Source organism: Somniosus microcephalus, chromosome 1 (genome assembly GCF_052327205.1).
Source record: "Somniosus microcephalus isolate GS21.2 chromosome 1, FLI_Smic_1.0, whole genome shotgun sequence".
Lineage (NCBI taxonomy): Eukaryota > Metazoa > Chordata > Chondrichthyes > Squaliformes > Somniosidae > Somniosus > Somniosus microcephalus.
Genome location: NC_140987.1, coordinates 411251316 through 411269012, shown reverse-complemented (window position 1 = coordinate 411269012; position 17697 = coordinate 411251316). Strand labels below are relative to the sequence as shown.

The following is a 17697-nucleotide window of genomic DNA, read 5'->3' as shown; positions in this document are numbered from 1 at the left end:
CTTAGGTTAAAAGGATTACAAAAAACTATTGCAAACAGAATTCTTCTGGGTTAATACTAGTCCATATCCAGAGAAGTATTGGATCAGGACAACCATTTTCATGTGTTTGCTTTCCTTTCCTAGTCTTATATATTTTGTTTGCCAGAAAACGGTACAGAGTAGATTATCCCAATAGAATAGCAAAATACTGCGGATGCTGGAATCTGAAATAAAAACAGAAAATGCTGGAAATACTCAGCAGGTCAGGCAGCATCCGTGGAGAGAGAAACAGAGATAACAGGGTCGATTTTCCCGAAGCTGTCGGGAAGAAGGCGGGACTACAACTTTTGGGTTTTAGACCCGCCTACATCGACGTCCGGCCAATCCGCGCGATTTTCCCTTGATTGACCTTGTTAAGCCCGCCCAGCGGGCTCAGCAGGCCAATTAAGGGCCACCTGGCAACAGGTGACGTCACAGACTGCAATTTCATCTGTCAAGAGTTCTTGACAGATGAAATATCAGTGTTTCACAGCTGTTTGAAGCTGCCAAACACTGACAGTCTGAGTTCTAACATGAGTCCTTCTGCACAGACTCAGTTAGAACTCTCAGCAGCACTCAAAGCTGAAGGCTGTCACTTTTCACAGATCGCAGCCATTCAGCTTTAAGTTCCGGGTGAGTGATGGACTCCTGACGGCTACAGGAAGAAAGGCTGTTAAGGTAAGTACAGGTAAGTAAAAGTTCTTTACACACTTTAGACACACCAAACACACTTACCTTTGCACTCATGCACCCATCACTCACCTGAACACTGACATCGCGACCCCCTCCAACTCGTTCAACCCGACGGCCCACCAGCTCTAACCTGGCGTGGTTTGGAGCCGTCGGGAAATGCACACGACACCCCTCAAAATAGGGATTAGGCTAAAAACTGCCTGTTAAAGGCAGTTAATTGGCACTAATCCCTTCCCACCTAGGGTCGGCGGGTCCCAGTGCGGGGCGGGTACCCGCCGCCTCTGAAACTTGCGTGGAGCGGGGTTTTGGGCGGGATGATGTCGGGACCCCCGAATTCGGGATTTTCCCACCCCACATGCCTGAAACCCCACCTGACGGCTCCAGGAAAATCGACCCCATCGTTTCAGGTCTGCGACCTGGCGTCAAAACTGGAAAAAGTTAGCAATGTAACAGGTTTTAAGCAGCTGCAGAGGCAGGGAAAGAACAAAAGGGATGGTCTGTGATAGGGTGGGAGGCAGGAGTGGTTAAATGCTGCAAATGCCCCTATTTTTTCAGGCGGCAGCTGTTGATGATTCTGCCATTCCCATCGGCAGCATTTAACCACTCCTGCCTTTCCACCCTATCACAGACTGTCCCTTTTGTTTTTTTCCTCCCCTCCCCCCTTTCTCTGCCTCTGCACCTGCTTAAAACCTGTTGCATCTCTAACTTTTTCCAGTTCTGACGAAAGGTCACAGACCTGAAACGTTAACTCTGTTTCTCTGATGCTGCCTGGCCTGCTGAGTGTTTCCAGCATTTTCTGTTTTTATTTCAGAGTAGGTTATCCCCTGGCGATGGAGCTTCACCTGCTCGTGGCACATATAGGAATTCAGGGGCAGAGATCATCGCTAACCTCCATCCCTGAATCCCTGATACGTGCTTCTAGCGAACAAAACTATGTGGCTTGAGTGCAAGTACCCTGTCTCTGTCACCCAGAAACCAGTTGGAAACAAGCAAAATGCAAACGGTATTGAATCTGGCAGTGCCACCTGTGGCAAGAATCAGAACATTATTTTGAATTCATAGTATAAGACTAACTGGTCTGGGTTTCCAAAAGTGTGTTCTGCTGTATGTTTTCTTTTCTTTTTTTCCTTCTCTTCCTCTCCTGAGGTAACAATTCCCTTTCAGCGTGTGAATACACAGGCACCCAGAACCCTCAGGCACCTCACTCAAATGGCTATTATTCACTGGATGGTAAATGCTGCCAGGCTATTTAACCATAGCATGCATCAGAACTAAGCCCGTTCCTGTCTTCAGCCGGCATCCACACATGCACACTGGCTGGTTCCCAACTCCACCCTCCACAACCTAAAGGGCTGATGGCAACTGTACCGCTCCTTACTGTTGTGTGGTTGAAATCATCTAACCCCGTACAGACCAGAGGTTGAACTGGGGACCTTCCAGGTTTTTATACCTCAACTATTCACTGGATAAACTCACAGAGTCATTGAGGGAGCTTTTTGCTGTTCTGTATAGGGCAAGAAGATCAAGAACCCCAGACAACTGCAACTTTTGAACATTGTGCATTGCTCAAATTTAAGAACGGTGACTTGACACCGTATTGTGTCTTTTAACTGCAGATTATGCTACATTTGAAACTCCACATGGTTTTGACTGGCATTGATGCATTGGCAAATTTGAGAGAACTTGACCATCTGGAATAATACTATGCTCAATTGACCTGAAGTCTCCGAGATCGATCAGCAGTCTGTGCTAAGTTAGCTGTTCTCGGGCGGGTCAGTGGTTGCGGTAACATAATTTGCACACAGCAAGCTCCCACAAACAGCAATGTGATAATGACCAGATAATCTGCTCTTAGTGATGTTGGTTGAGGGATAAATATTGGCCAGGACACCGGGGATAACTCCCCTGCTCTTCTTCGAAATAGTGCCGTGGGATCTTTTAGGTCCACCTGAGAGAGCAGACGGGGCCTTAGTTTAACGTCTCATCCGAAAGACGGCACCTCTGACAGTGCAGCACTCCCTCGGTTCTGCACTGGAGTTTCAGCCTAGATTTTCTGCGCTCAAGTCCTGGAGTGGGACTTGAACCCACAACCTTCCACGACACAGAGACGAGGATGCTACCAACTGAGCCACTGGCTGACACTTTTAGGAGAGGATGAGCAAAAAAAAGGAGGAAACAGCAAATGATAACCAACTTTAACATCCTACTTTGCTTTTTTTTCTGTCCATTTCTGAATATTTCCCAGCGTACTGAGAGTGTCTGCTTTAGGAAGCCAATTGTCTTTAGCTGAGATGGTCATTGATGCAGAGATGATTGAGCTGTGAATGTTAATTCAGCATCCTCACTCCCTCAGGCTCAGTATTTCTTATGATCCAGTTTCTTATATTATCAACAGTTGAGAAATATCAATCAAAAATGGACAGAAATAAAAGCAAAATTACTGCATTTATTTTTTTTACAATTTCCTTCCCTCTTCACCTGAAGGCATAGACTCCTCCTGGGGCATGGTTTCATGTATCAGCAACCCTTCAGTGCCTTGCTCAAGTGCCTATTCTCCGAGCATGAGTCTAGACAATGGGATCAATAATGCAGCCTACAGACCCTGAAAGCTTTATAGTGCTTCGAATGTCAGGGCCCATATTATGAAGTGCGGAAGCCTGGGGCTGACTGTGCCTGATGCACTGAGCACTAGGCAGTGTGGGTGGGAAGAGCCTATGGCGCTATAACCCTGTCCACCAACTACGCACAAGGCTTCCCAAGACCTAATTTATAATGGACAATGCCTCAGAAGCACATTAGTCGTTCAGTGCCTGTTGCAAACGGGTGATGCAAGGGACGGCGATGGAAATATCTTTCCTTGGGTGGTCCTGATCTTCCTCTAAGGCTACCCAGCTTAACTGCAGCTGGACGGTTTGGCTGAAGAGAATGATTTTGCTAGGGTGGCATCCTACTCCTCTCGCGAAAAGGTCCGTTCACAGAACTTGGCAAGAGCATGGCATAAGCGCATCATGAGCACTGCGCAAGGTCCGCTCAGTTGTGTGCAGTGCATGCAGCACCTAAAAAATACGTAAACGAGGCGGGCAGTTGAGGTGTTACAATTTCCTCAGTGAACTTCTGCTGGAGAAAGGAAACATCCATCAGGGTTCTGCCCCATATCACATGTGATGGCAGGTGAGAACAGAATCAGGCTTAGATGTGAAAGCTCCACAGTAGAATAACTGGTTCCACTGGGGGAGCTGATGATACAGTTCCTGCTTAGTAATGCCAGAAGCATTGGCCCAGAAATTCGGGTCGGGGGCTTCCCGCGGGTGCAAGCCCCCGACCTGCACTTACCTAGCGCGCCGGCTGTTGAGCTGTGGGCCCGCATGGGATTCTGATCCTGGGCCCCCTCCAACTGCCGGCGCGCAGTGCTTGCGTATCCCAGGGGCGCAGTTAGTTCGATGCGTCCCCTAGGATCATGTGGGCCATGGAGAGCCAATGGTAGCAGGGAATGCTTCATTCATAAGTTTGACAGGAAGAGCTGTCAAAACTATAAATACTATAAACCCCAAAACATCACTGAAACTTCAAATACATTTTTTTTTAAATCACATTTTAAAAATAACTATAAATTACATGAAATAACTATTTTAAACAATAATTTAAATTTAAAAAAAAATTAATTACATTTTCTAACGGGGCTAAAAATAAACTTACCTTTCTTTAAAGTATTTAAAAATAATAAACCTGTGGAAAAAATGTTTTAATTTTAATTAATTCACCACTTACCTTGTTAAAAGTAGGTCTTGCGCCTGCTTTTTAAAAGTGTAACTGCTGGAGACTTACCCTCCTGGAAAAACCTGGAAAAAAAACGTAAGTTCGATGCGCACGCGCTGCCTCTCCGCCGCACGCGTTCCACCTCTCAACCCCTTCTTTCAGAGGAACGGAAGTGCCGGTTTCCCTCACGTGCGCAGTGCATGCACGAAACCGGCACTTCCATTGGACTTACGGGTGAGTACCCAGTGTGTACTCACCCGTGGAGACCCGAATTTCTGGGCCAATGCTTCTGGCATTACAAAGCAGGAACTGTATCATCAGCTCCCCCAGCGGAACCAGTTATTCTACTGTGGAGCTTTCACATCTAAGCCTGATTCTGTTCTCACCTGCCATCACATGTGATATGGGGCAGAACCCTGATGGATGTTTCCTTTCTCCAGCAGAAGTCCACTGAGGAAATTGTAACACCCCAACTGCCCTCCTCGTTTACATATAGCTACCTCAATATCGACTGCGAATCAAACCTAGGACCTTTTCAACAGACAGCCTCGGCTGTGAGAAGAGAAAGGATCTGCTTGGCTGAGAACTGCCGTGCTAGTTTTAAGTAATAAACATTTAAAATAGCCCAGGCAAGGGAGGGGGAAAATCAGCCAGGGTTCCCACTCCTGTCTGCTATCCATTGATTTCTGCTGGAATGTGCATGTATATGGATATCTGATGAGGACGGCATCGAGCCCGCCTGCAAGGCACTCCACTGTCAAATAGCCTGCACTGAAAAAAGGGAGAAAATTAGAAAATAAATAGATTTTCTATACATGCTGGCACAAACAGCAATGCAATAAATCGATGTATCATTGAAACAATTTATCCTGACACGCAATTAAAAGAAAAATAAATATTTTAAAATACCACGAGTAAACATTGTTTTGCATTATTACTTGGGGCTAGGACTGATTGACTTGTGTGCCTCACTTTTTCATCTCATCCAACTTCAAAATTTTAATCTATATCTCCGGAAACATCAGCACCGAGTTCTTTCTCATCGAATCTTGCTTTGTTTTCCGTATCTGTGAATGAGTTCCAATCCTCTGTTGGTACTTGCCCCTCTGCGTTTGCTGGCCCTTTCCTGTGGTTCCAAACCAAAAAGATCCTTCCGTGATTCTGTCATAACTTCCAAGGACAATAGATTGCTTTAAAGGCAATTTTAAAGTCAGGTTTAAAAGCGTTTCTGTTAATTTTAAAATCTCAATTTTCTCTCCTTTCCTGAAGATTACGAGGGCATGGTCCCATGGGCAGCAGTTGCCTTTTGAGATCTCACCCAAGTGACCAAGGTGTGGGCCTTGGCAGTATCAGCAATATTTGACTGTTGATGGTATCACGATCGAGCCTGATCCTGCCCTCATTCATTGTCCACACATGCACAGGAGGATTAGATTGTGAACAGGGCCAGAAGTCTTGGCTGATTTCTCCCTCTCCAACTCAGGAGTGGTGAGGCTAATTGTAGCACCCGCACCACTGTTTTGGCAGGGATCAGTAACCTCAGCATGGACCAGGATTGGACCCGAGATCTGGTCTGTGGATGAACTTGCTGTGCTGTCAGAGAGCTCTTGTGATATTATTCTGAATTTTCTCCTCTCCTGAAAATGTTTGCTGTTTCTGGAGAACAGTTGCATGAGTCCCCTGAATCATCCAGTACTTCATCCAACGTGTGAACCTAGAGTGTCACAGGTTATTCGATTACAGAGGGCCTGTTCTCACTAGGTGTCGACATACATGAACACTGGCTGTGTTTATTTCTCCCCCTCTATTCCAACACCTGAACACAATTGTAGCATCTTAACATCTCTAACTGAGATCAGCTAATTCACCACTGACCAGGAACTGAACATGGCAACATCCTGTTATTTACGACTCAGTACTACACAGTGATGCCTTTATCCATTCAGCTATTGGGAGAGCTCCAAGATCAATGTTAACTTTTGGTTAAGTAATACTTAGTATTTCATGATTGCAACTGCAATTCACTTACTCTTACTTGCACAACATTACCCACTTTGCTGCTAAAACCCTTATCACACCTTTGCCACTTCTAGTCTTGATTTCTTTATGTTCTTCCTGACTCTAATTATCCAAAACTCCACTGGCCTGCACTAAGCCCCACACACATCACCCCCATCCTCACTGCTCCATGTCCCACAATGTATCAAATATAAAATCCTTGCCTTCATCTACATATAACTCCATGGCCTTGCTACACTCTACTTCTGCAACCTCCTTCAACGTTGCATCCCATTCCGTGCCTTCAATTCCTCTGACTCAGGCCTTCTGTGCACCCCCCTCCCTCTGCTCTACTGTTACTGGCAGAGCCTTCAGCCATTTCAATCTTACTGTTTGGAACACCCTCCCTAAACCCTTCTGTCTTTCTACGTCTTTCCCCACCATTCAAAGTCAGCTCAAACCCTATCTCATCATCCCAACTTTTGGTCACTCCTCCGAACTCTCCAACAAAGGTTCAGCACCTGCCCCTTTTCCTCGGTGAAGCACTTTGAAATGTTTTTCTATGTTAAAGGTGCCACATAAATGCAAGTTATTGTTGTAGAAAGAGTCCCTTTGAAACACCAGCAGATTAATAAAGCCTCAGAGAAATACGTACCAATTTATTTGTCATTTATTTGTCATTTTTTTTATATTGCAAACCTTTTAAAATTCTTATTTAAAAAAATAACTATTAATATCCTTAGAAATAAAAGAACTTGAATGCTGTGAAGACTCTGAAGACTTACTAGCAAGAGAAAAATGTATAGAAAAGTATCTTGGTATATTGAACAGTAACAGATTTGACTCTACTCCATATCATCAAAAGGAAAAATATATACCATCCCATAGAGGTAAGACATCTGGGAAAAAAATGTTCAAATAATTTCAAACTGATTTGGTAAGGCTAATTTAAACAGCACATTATTTGGCAAACAGTATTCAGAAATGAATAGCATAAGTAAAACATTTTTTCTTTGCTTTCTTGTTTGAATTTTGTTCCCATGACAGTGAAGGATGTTGATCACTGGAGGATGAAACACTTTCCATGTTGGAAAGCCAGTATCTGTATTAATTTTGCTCAGATCAGCCACACCTAGTTAGTTGCAGAGTAAAGCTTCCAATATTCCTGCTCAGCAGGAACTGGGTTGAGTTTGCCCCAAACTCATTTCACAGCCAGCAGGCAGAGAATGATCCCACCCCAATCTGGACTGTATGATCCCAGCGATGAATGACCAATGCCTAAGCCACTGCAGTAACCTATTCCCCCTAAAACACTACCAACTGTGGTGTTTAGCAAACCAGACAGCACTGGTGAAAGTGACCTTGGAGTTTACATAAATAAAATACTGGCTCCTTTGAAAATTTCTCAGGACTTTCTTTGAAGCATTAGCACCCAAAAACGGTTGGATTAGGGTCGGGTCAGAGGTTAAAATTTTTAAAATCTCAAACCCGACCCCAACCTGCCTCCAACCCACCCATTTCCGGGTTTAATGGAGACGGGACAAGGGATCGGACCTCCTCTCCCCCGAGGACCTGGATCGGACCTACCTGGTCCTGTGGCCTGCTCTGGAGTCCTCCCTGCCCGACCGGAAGCCAAGTCTGTTAATCAGGCTGACTTCTGGGCAGGGAATCTGTCAAGGACAAAAGACGCATGTTGTGGGAAAACCCGGACTTTCAGGTTTCCCGTCTGAACCTCCGCCCCTCGCCCACCCTGCCTGCGTAACCTGCCCCTGTAATATCCAGATCACTGTTTTTTCTTCCTAACTATAAATTAATTTGAGGAAACTGACTAAAAACCATGAAGACTCAAAATAACAAATTAAAACAGTGAAAGTAGCAGCGGTGTAAAGTAAAATACCAATACCATGTTACACTGCAGATTATAGTAACCCCAAAGCAAAATGGGCTCTTTACTTGATGTTCCTTTCAGCGGAATAGGCTGAACAGCTTGTGAGACTTGTTTGATATCCATCACTTTTAAGGTAGTTACTCAACTCTTTTCTAGTTTTACAATCCCCGATGTCATTTGCCATTCCTCAGCCTAAAGGCAGAGCTGTCATCTTTAGGAGACTGTTAGGAGTCCATTAACTGGTGCAGAATCTGATCATTTTCCTAAAAGGGCTGCATGGTGCATTTTTATCGCCTAAGTTTAATTTCTTCCTGTGTGTAAAGTACAGTACTGAGATATAAGTAACAAAAGCAGCCAGAGGAAAAGATACACTTGTTAAGGGGCTTGTTGATTGTTTCTTTCTATTGTCCTCAATGAGTCTGATACAGAGCCTGATGATGTCAGAGCCTGATGATGTCAGAGTCTGATGATGTCAGAGCCTTCTGATGTCAGAGCCTGATGACGCCAGAGCCTAATGTCAGAGTCTGATGATGTCAGAGTCTGATGATTTCAGAGCCTGATGCCAAAGTCTGATGATGTCAGGGCCTGATGTCAGAGTCTGATGTCAGAGCCTGATGATGTCAGACTCTGATGTCAAAGCCTGATGATGTCAGAGTCTGATGTCAGAGCACACCAAGTCAACTCCAACTTAATTTGTTATATGTGGAGAATCATTGTTAAATTTCTCTCATTCATATATTTCTGACGTTAATCCCTATAAAAAATTAAACTATTATGAAATTGAGTTTGCTATCAGGTGAGTGGTCTGATATCAGGGGCATTTGTCCAACATCAGGGAGTAGAAATTCACCTTGGGCAGTATTGCAATGGACGCCTGTTATACGACCCACCTGATAATAAGTTCCATTGATGTCTGAATGTCTGACGTCTGAATATCAGCTGGGTGTATACCAGACAGCCGATGTGATACTGCCCACGATGACTTTCTGCCTCTTGGTGTGCAGTCTGACATGAGGTGTGTGACTTGATATCAAGAGGCTGGTCTGATATTGGGTGTGTAGGATAACATTGGGGTTTGATATGATATCGAAACTGTTTAGTCTGACATGGGGGGAAGTCTAACATCCGTGGCTGGTCTGACATCGGCAGTTGGGGTGGGCGGGGGTGGGGGGGACACATGTCATATGGCATTGGGTCTGTGGTCTGACATCAGACCTGTAGGGCTGAGATCGGGGTATGTGGGATCAGGCCTTGCTGAGGGCTTTTAAAAAAAAATTGTTTTTATGGGATGTGGGCGTCGCTGGCAGGGCCAGCATTTATTGCCCATCCCTAATTGCCCTTGAGAAGGTGGTGGTGAACCACCTTCTTGAACCGCTGCAGTCCGTATGGTGAAGGTACTCCCACAGTGCTGTTAGGGAGGGAGTTCCAGGATTTTGACCCAGTGACAATGAAGGATCGGCGATATACTTCCAAGTCAGGTTGGTGTGTAACTTGGAGGGGAACTTGGAGGTGGTGATGTTCCCATGTGTCTGCTGCCCTTGTCCTAGGTGGAAGAGGTCGTGGGTTTGGGGGGTGTTGCCGAAGAAGCCTTGGCGAGTTGCTGCAGTGCATCTTGTAGATGGTACACACTGCAGCCACGGTACGCCAGTGGTGGAGGGAGTGAATGTTTAAGGTGTTGGAGGGGTGTCAATCAAGCGGGCTGCTTTGTCCTGGATGGCGTCGAGCTTCTTGAATGTTGTGGGAGCTGCACTTATCCAGGCAAGTGGAGAGTATTCCATCACTCCTTACTTGTGCCTTGTAGTTGGTAGAAAGGCTTTGGGGAGTTAGGAGGTGAGACACTCGCTGCAGAATACCCAGCCTCTGACCTGCTCTTGTTGCCACAGTATTTATGTGGCTGGTCCAGTTAAGTTTCTGGTCAATGGTGACCCCCAGGATGTTGTTGGTGGGGGATTCGGCGATTGAATGTCATTGAATGCCATTGAATGTCAAGGGGCGATGGTGAGAATCTTGCTTGTTGGAGATAGTCATTGCCTGGCACTTCTGTGGCGCGAATGTTACCTGCCACTTATCAGCCCAAGCCTGAATGTCGTCCAGGTCTTGTTGCATGCAGGTATGGACTGCCTCATTATCTGAGGAGTTGGGAATGGCACTGAATACTGTGCAGTCATCAGCGAACATCCCCATTTCCGACCTTATGTTGGAGGGAAGATCATTGATGAAGCTGGTTGGGCCTAGGACCTTCAATCACCACAACCATCTTTCTTTGTGCTAGGTATGACTCCAGCCAGTGGAGAGTTTTCCCCCCGATTCCCATTGACTTCAGTTTTACTAGGGCTCCTTCATGCCACACTTGGTCAAATGCTGCCTTGATGTCAAGGGCAGTCACTCTCACCTCACCTCTGGAATTCAGCTCCTTTGTCCATGTTTGGACCAAGGCTGTAATGAGGTCTGGAGCCGAGTGGTCCTGGCGGAACCCAAACTGAGCATCAGTCGCTTGATAGCACTGTCGATGACACCTTCCATCACTTTGCTGATGATTGAGAGTAGGCTGATGAGGCGGTAATTGGTCAGATTGGATTTGTTTTGCTTTTTGTGGTCAGGACATACCTGGGCAGTTTTCGACGTTGCCGGATTGATGCTAGTGTTGTAGCTGTACTGGAACAGCTTGGCTAGAGGTGCGGCTAGTTCTGGAGCACAAGTCTTCAGCACGATAGCTGTGATGTTGTCGGGACCCATAGCCTTTGCTGTATCCAGTGCGCTCAGCCGTTTCTTGATATCACGTGGAGTGAATTGAATTGGCTGAAGACCAGCTTCTGTGGTGGTGGGGACCTCAGGAGGAGATCGATATGGATCATCCACTCTGCACTTCTGGCTGAAGATGGTTGCAAACGCTTCAGCTTTGTCTTTTGCACTCACGTGCTGGGCTCCACCACCATTGAGGAAGGGGATATTCATGGAGCCTCCTCCTCCCATTAGTTGTTTAATGGTCCACCACCATTCACGACTGGATGTGACAGGACTGCAGAGCTTTGATCTGACCTGTTGATTGTGGGATCACTTAGCCCTGTGTATAGCATGCTGCTTCTGTTTTTTAAGCATGCATGCAACTGTGTTGCAGATTCTCACCTTGTTTTTAGGTATGCCTGGTGCTGCTCCTGGGCATGCTCTTCTACACTCCTTATTGAACCAGGGTTGGTCCCCTGGCTTGATGGTAATGGTAGAGTGAAGGATATGCCAGGCCATGAGTTTACAGATTGTAATGAATACAATTCCGCCGCTGCTGCTGATGGCCCACAGCGCCTCATGGATGCCCAGTTTTGAGCTGCTGGATCTGTTCTGAATCTATCCCATTTAGCACAGTGGTAATGCCACACCACACGATGGAGGGTGTCCTCAGTGTGAAGACGGGACTTTGTTTCCGCAATGACTGTGCGGTGGTCACTGCTACCAACACTGTCATGGGCAGATGTATCTGCGACAGGTAAATTGGTGAAGATGAGGTCAAGTCAGTTTTTTCCCTCGTGTTGGCTCTCTCACCACCTGTCACAGGCCCAGACTAGTAGCTATGTTTTTCAGGACTCAGCCAGTAGTGGTGCTATTGAGCCACTCTTGGTGATGGACATTGAAGTCCGCCGCCCAGAGTATATTCTGCGCCCTCAGCACTTCTCAATATGGCAGAATATTGATTCATCAGCTGAGGGAGGACAGTAGGTGGTAATCAGCAGGAGGTTTTCTTGCTTGACCTGAAGCCATGAGACTTCATGGGGTCCAGATTCAATGTTGAGAACTCCCAGGGCTACTCTTTCCCAATTGCCACGACAGGACATACCCAGGGATGGTGATGGAGGAATTTGGGATATTTGCTGAAAGGTATGACTACATCAGGCTGTTTTGCTTGACTAGTCTGTGGGACAGCTCTCTCAATTTTGGCACAAGTCCCCAGATGTTGGTTGATTGGGCTGGTGTGCCAATTTCATTATTTTGTTTCGTTAGCAGTTTGTTATAACAGAGTGGCTTGTTAAGCCATTTCAAAAGTCAGTTAAGAGTCAGCCACATTGCTCTGGAGTCACATATAGGTCAGACCAGGTAAGGATTTTGTTAAAGGACATTAGTGAACCAGATGGGTTTTTACATCAATCTGATACTGATACTAGTAATTATTCTAGATTTATTTAATTGAATTTAAATTCCCCAGTTGCTGTGGTGGGATTTGAACTTACATCTCATGGATTATTAGTCCAACCCTCTGGATTACTAGCCCAGTAACATTACCACTATGCTATCGTTCCTGCTGTCACAGTTCGATAAGCTGTATAGTGGTATTGCACAGAAATCTAAGGGTTGTTATGCGGATTAGGTGAAAGGCTGCACGCATTTACTGTAATTTGTTAGTGGGCAGAACAGTGTCAGATACAATTTAATACTGATAAATGTAAATTATTGCCCATAGGAAGATAAATGGAGTACATACTCTGAATCATGTTAATATAGCTAAGGATGAAGTTGAAAGAGTTCTCAGGGTATTAATAGTCAACACTCAAATGCCCAAACATTGCCAAGTAGTAATCAATAAGACAAATAGAATACTGAATTATATAGACAAATCAATAAAGTACAAGTTTAAACTGAACGGTGCTCTGGCTAGACCACGCCTTGAATACAGTGTCCAGTTCTAGTCATCAGTGATGCAAGGGAGACATTCAAGCTCTGGAAACTGTGCAGAGGAGCTATGAAGCTGATCCTTAGTATCAGAAGTCGAAGTTATGGGGAAAAACTGGAGGAACTTTGGCTCTGCAGCCTTGGAAACTGTGGAGAGGAGATCTTATAGAGCTATGTGTAAATGGTATAGAAAAGATAGATCGAACACTACTTTTTATTAAATTGTGATGAGAACAAAAAAGGGTACAGGTTTAAATTTGCAAAAGACTGATGCCTGAAAGTTCTTCTTCACACAATGTGTAATGAACATGTAGGATGGACATATGGAGGCAAAACCCTGGAATAATTTACGAAAGAGTGAGATGCTGTGATAGGAGGCAGTAGGTTCTTTAAGCTAAGATGGACTAAATGGATTTCTTTATCTGTATCTACCTTGTGATCCACCTGAAGCAAAATATACAAATCCTGGGGAATAAACCACTCTGAGACCTTCTTCTACATGGATGGGTGCTTTATAAATCCAAGTTCCAAAGAGTTCTGTGTTTTCATCACATCTCTGAATAAACTGTTGGATTTATGACTGTTCACACGTCTCAATCAGTTAAGTAGTTTATTAGCTGGTTGAAAAGTTTGAAGTTGACTAGCAGTGAGGGTACTGATGGCCAGGTTCTGTTGGTTGACATTATACAGTTCGGTTGGTACAATTCCAACTGGATGAAACCTAGGTGCAGTTTGATTGCTAAATGATTGATGAACTTTAATATTCATTTCTAAAGGAGGCCCATATGGAGCTGTGCTTAATTTTTGGAGCATGCGAGCTGAATTAAAATTGAGAACATCATTAAACCAAAATGTGTGAGACTCACTTCAAATAAATAAAAGTTGAGAAGCCTTGCATAAGGACCAGCAGGTTCATGAGCCACTGGGAAAATGGTGATTGTAGCTGGATCTTCTCTGGAGATCTCTCCTTCTGTTCCTGTGAAGAAGCATTTAATCATCACCTTTTCTTCATCTTAGCCAGGACTGGGAGCTCGCTACAGGGGGAATTGTGCCTGTAAAAATCTTTTGTACCAAGGGATTGTGGATGAGTGAGATGTTGGGTCGAATGTATCATAAACCATCTCTCCGTGCCATGGCTAAATTCAGTTTGTGACAAAAACGCATTTGTGCACGGGATGCAGTTGCTATTCATCGCACGGTTCAACCTATGGAAATGCAAAATCGACTTTCATGTCAAGGATAAAGCACTGGCATTTTTCTGTCCAATTTTGTCCCCATCTCTCATGAAAGCATTGACTCTTGTTGGGACAATTCTCCATTCTCTTGCCCATTTTTCATGTGTAGGCAGGCTATTTGAATATGAAGTGTATTGCAGCTGAGCCTGATCCAGTCCTCAATCAATGTCTGCACATATACTTTCCAGCAGGTGTCACTGCAGACAGGGGTGCGATTCCTAGCTGATTTTTCTCCTCTGTAGCCCTGGGCTCCAACTATTGCCCTGGCCGAGCTCAGCACAGACCAGGAACTGAACGTGGGACCTTCAAGTCTGTATGGCTTAATATTACATCTTAGGGGCTGCACCCACGGGGGTGAAGCTTTGTCCAGCAGGAATGCAAATTGATCAAATTACCCATGCTAGGCCATTAATGAATATGGCTATTAGGGGGCATTGGTGTGAATTTTTCAAATGAAAAACGAAATACAGAAAAATTAGAACAAAACTTTATATAGGAAACCCTGGAGTATTGTTAAAAAAGGGAAAGTTTTTTTTCTAGATTAGACTATTTCTATTATTCACTAGCTCATAAAATGAATTTAACATTCCACTCCTTCAGTTAACGTTAAATGCAGTAAAAGAAAAATTGAAAATGTAACTTGTGCATTAAATTCAGATCAAGATAATTATCTGGTCATTTACCTCATTGTTGTTTGTAGGACCTTGCTGTGTGCAAATTGACTGTTGTGTTTTCCTACGTTATAATAGTGACACTTAAAAAATACTTCATTTGCTATGAAATGCTTTGGGATATCCTGAGATTGTGAAAGGTGCTATATAAATGCAAATTCTTTCTTTAGTTTAAAGTAACTTTCAAAAAATCACTGACTTGGGTGAGGTTTTGTCTTGGGTTTTGAAAAGTGACTCACAAACATATGTACACACAACAATGATAGATAGGAAAAGACCTACTGCTCTATCTACTTGCATTTATGTAGCACCTTATCATGTCTCCAAAGTGCTTTGCATACAATGAATTATTTTGTAGTGCCATAATTACATTTGTATGGCCAAATGCAGCAGCTATATTACACAAAGTGTGCTGGAAAGTGGACGTGTGACTGTTGAATGAGAACAGTGGTAGTAATGGGAAAAGCTTTTTCAGCTACGTTAAGAGTCAGAGGACCATCAAAAATTGTATTGGGCCATTGAAAGATGTTCAAGGACAGGTTAAAAAGGACTCCCAAGTTTATGTCACTGTGAATACTATGATGCAGAGAAACTCCAGGATGATTTGGACAGGTTGGGTGACTGGGCAGAAGCATGGCAGATGCAATATAACGTGGATAAATGCGAGGTTATCCACTTTGGTGTCAAAAACAAGAAGGCAGATTAGCATCTGAATGGCAATAGATTGGGAGAAGGGGAAGTGCAACGAGACCTGGGTGTCCTTGTGCACCAGTCGCTGAAGGTAAGCATGCAGGTGCAGCAGGCGGTTAAGAAGGCAAATGGTATGTTGGCTTTCGTAGCGAGAGGGTTTGAGTACAGGAGCAAGGATGTCTTGCTGCAGTTGTACAGGGCCTTGGTGAGACCACATCTTGAGTATTGTGTGCAGTTTTGGTCACCTTATCTGAGGAAGGATGTTCTTGCCATGGAGGGAGTGCAGCGAAGATTCACCAGGCTGATACCTGGAATGGCAGGAATGGCGTATGAGGAGAGATTGGGTCGATTGGGCTTATACTCGTTGGAGTTTAGAAGAATGAGAGAGGATCTCATTGAAACTTATAAAATTCTGACAGGAATGGACAGACTAGATGCAGGAACGATGTTCCCGATGGTCGGGGAGTCCAGAACCAGGGGTCACAGTCTAAGGATAAGGGGTAAGCCATTTAGGACAGAGATGAGGAGGAATTTCTTCACCCAGAGAGTGGTGAACCTGTGGAATTCTCTACCACAGAAGGCAGTAGAGGCCAATTCATTAAATATATTCAAGAAGGAGTTGGATATATTTCTTAAGGCTAAAGGGATCAAGGGATTTGGGGAGAAAGCAGGGACAGGGTACTGAATTTGGATGATCAGCCATGATCTCATTGAATGGCGGAGCAGGCTCGAGGGGCCGAATGGCCTACTCCTGCTCCTATCTTCTATGTTTATGAATACTTTGCAGCGATCTTTACTCTTGAAGATCATGTTCAACTGACAGCATTAAGTGGTGCTGTTAACAGTAAAATTGTTAATATTAAAATAGATGAGGATATCATCTTTGATAGAATAAGGAACCTTAAGATGGCTGCCAACCCAGATGATAGCCACCCAAGGGTCCTTAAAGAAATGGGGTAGATGTTATGTGAGCCCCTTGCCTGTATCTTTAATAGTTCACCGAAGTCTGGGAATGTTCCCTCACACTGGAAGGATGCCAACATAATTTCAGTATTTAAAAAGGGTGATAAGGCAGAGCTGGGTAACTATAGGCCCATTAGCTTGACTGCAGTAATAGGCAAAATGCTCAATGGTATCATTAGAGATGCCCTATATGGCCACTTAGAAAGAGAAGGCATTATCAAGGACACCCAACACGGCTTCCAGAAAAGAAAGTCATGTTTTATCAATTTGATTGAATTTTTTGGAGAAGTCACCAGAGGATAATCTAGTAGCCATTGTCTACCTGGGCTTTCAGAAAGCTTTTAATAAGGTACCTCACAAGAGGCTTCTCTACAAGGTAGAATCTTGTGGAATTAGTAGTAATCTACTGCGATGGATTGAGAATTGACTGAATGCCTGTAGACAGAAAGTTGTTGTCAGTTGATTTGGATCTGCTTGGAGACTGGTTATGAATTGTATCTTTCAGGGCTCGATGTTAGGACCTTTGCTATTTACTATTTTCATTAATGATGTAGATGTCTCCTTCTTAGGCAGTTCCTCGGAACCGAGGATGACTTGCTTCCACATTAAAAATGAGTTCTCAGGTGACTGATGAGTCCAATGCGGGACCTACAGTCTCTGTCACAGGTGGGGCAGACAGTGGTTGAAGGGGCGGGTGGGTGGGGTGCTTGGGTTGACGTGCGCTCCTTGCGCTGCCTGCGTATGGCTTCCGCTTGCTCCCGGCGAAGAGACTCGAGGTGTTCGGCGCCTTCCCGGATGCTTCTCCTCCACTTTGCGGTCTTGGGCCAGGGATTCCCAGGTGTCGATGGGGATGTTACACTTTTTCAAGGAGGCTTTGAGGGTGTCCTTGAAGCATTTCCTCTGCCCACCTGGGGCTCTCTTGTCGTGCCAGAGCTCCGAGTAGAGCGCTTGTTTTGGGAGTCTCGTATCGGGCATGCGGACAATGTGACCCGTCCATCGGAGCTGATTGAGCGTGGCCAAAGCTTTGATGCTGGGGATGTTGGCCTGAGCAAGAACACTGATGTTGGTGCGCCTATCCTACCAATGAATTTGCAGGATCTTGCGGAGGCAGCGTTGGTGGTACCTC

At 44.8% G+C, this 17697-nt stretch overlaps 1 protein-coding gene across 1 annotated transcript in view; it reads left to right on the top strand.

The window, feature by feature from the left end:
• The window catches only part of LOC147125196 (uncharacterized protein C8orf48-like), an 80691-nt gene that overhangs the window by 31865 nt on the left and 31129 nt on the right, over nt 1–17697 (top strand). The window contains exon 3 of the mRNA XM_086009718.1: nt 7209–7355. Within this exon, the coding sequence (XP_085865844.1) occupies nt 7209–7355 (147 nt within the window). The remainder of the gene's footprint in view (nt 1–7208; nt 7356–17697) is intronic.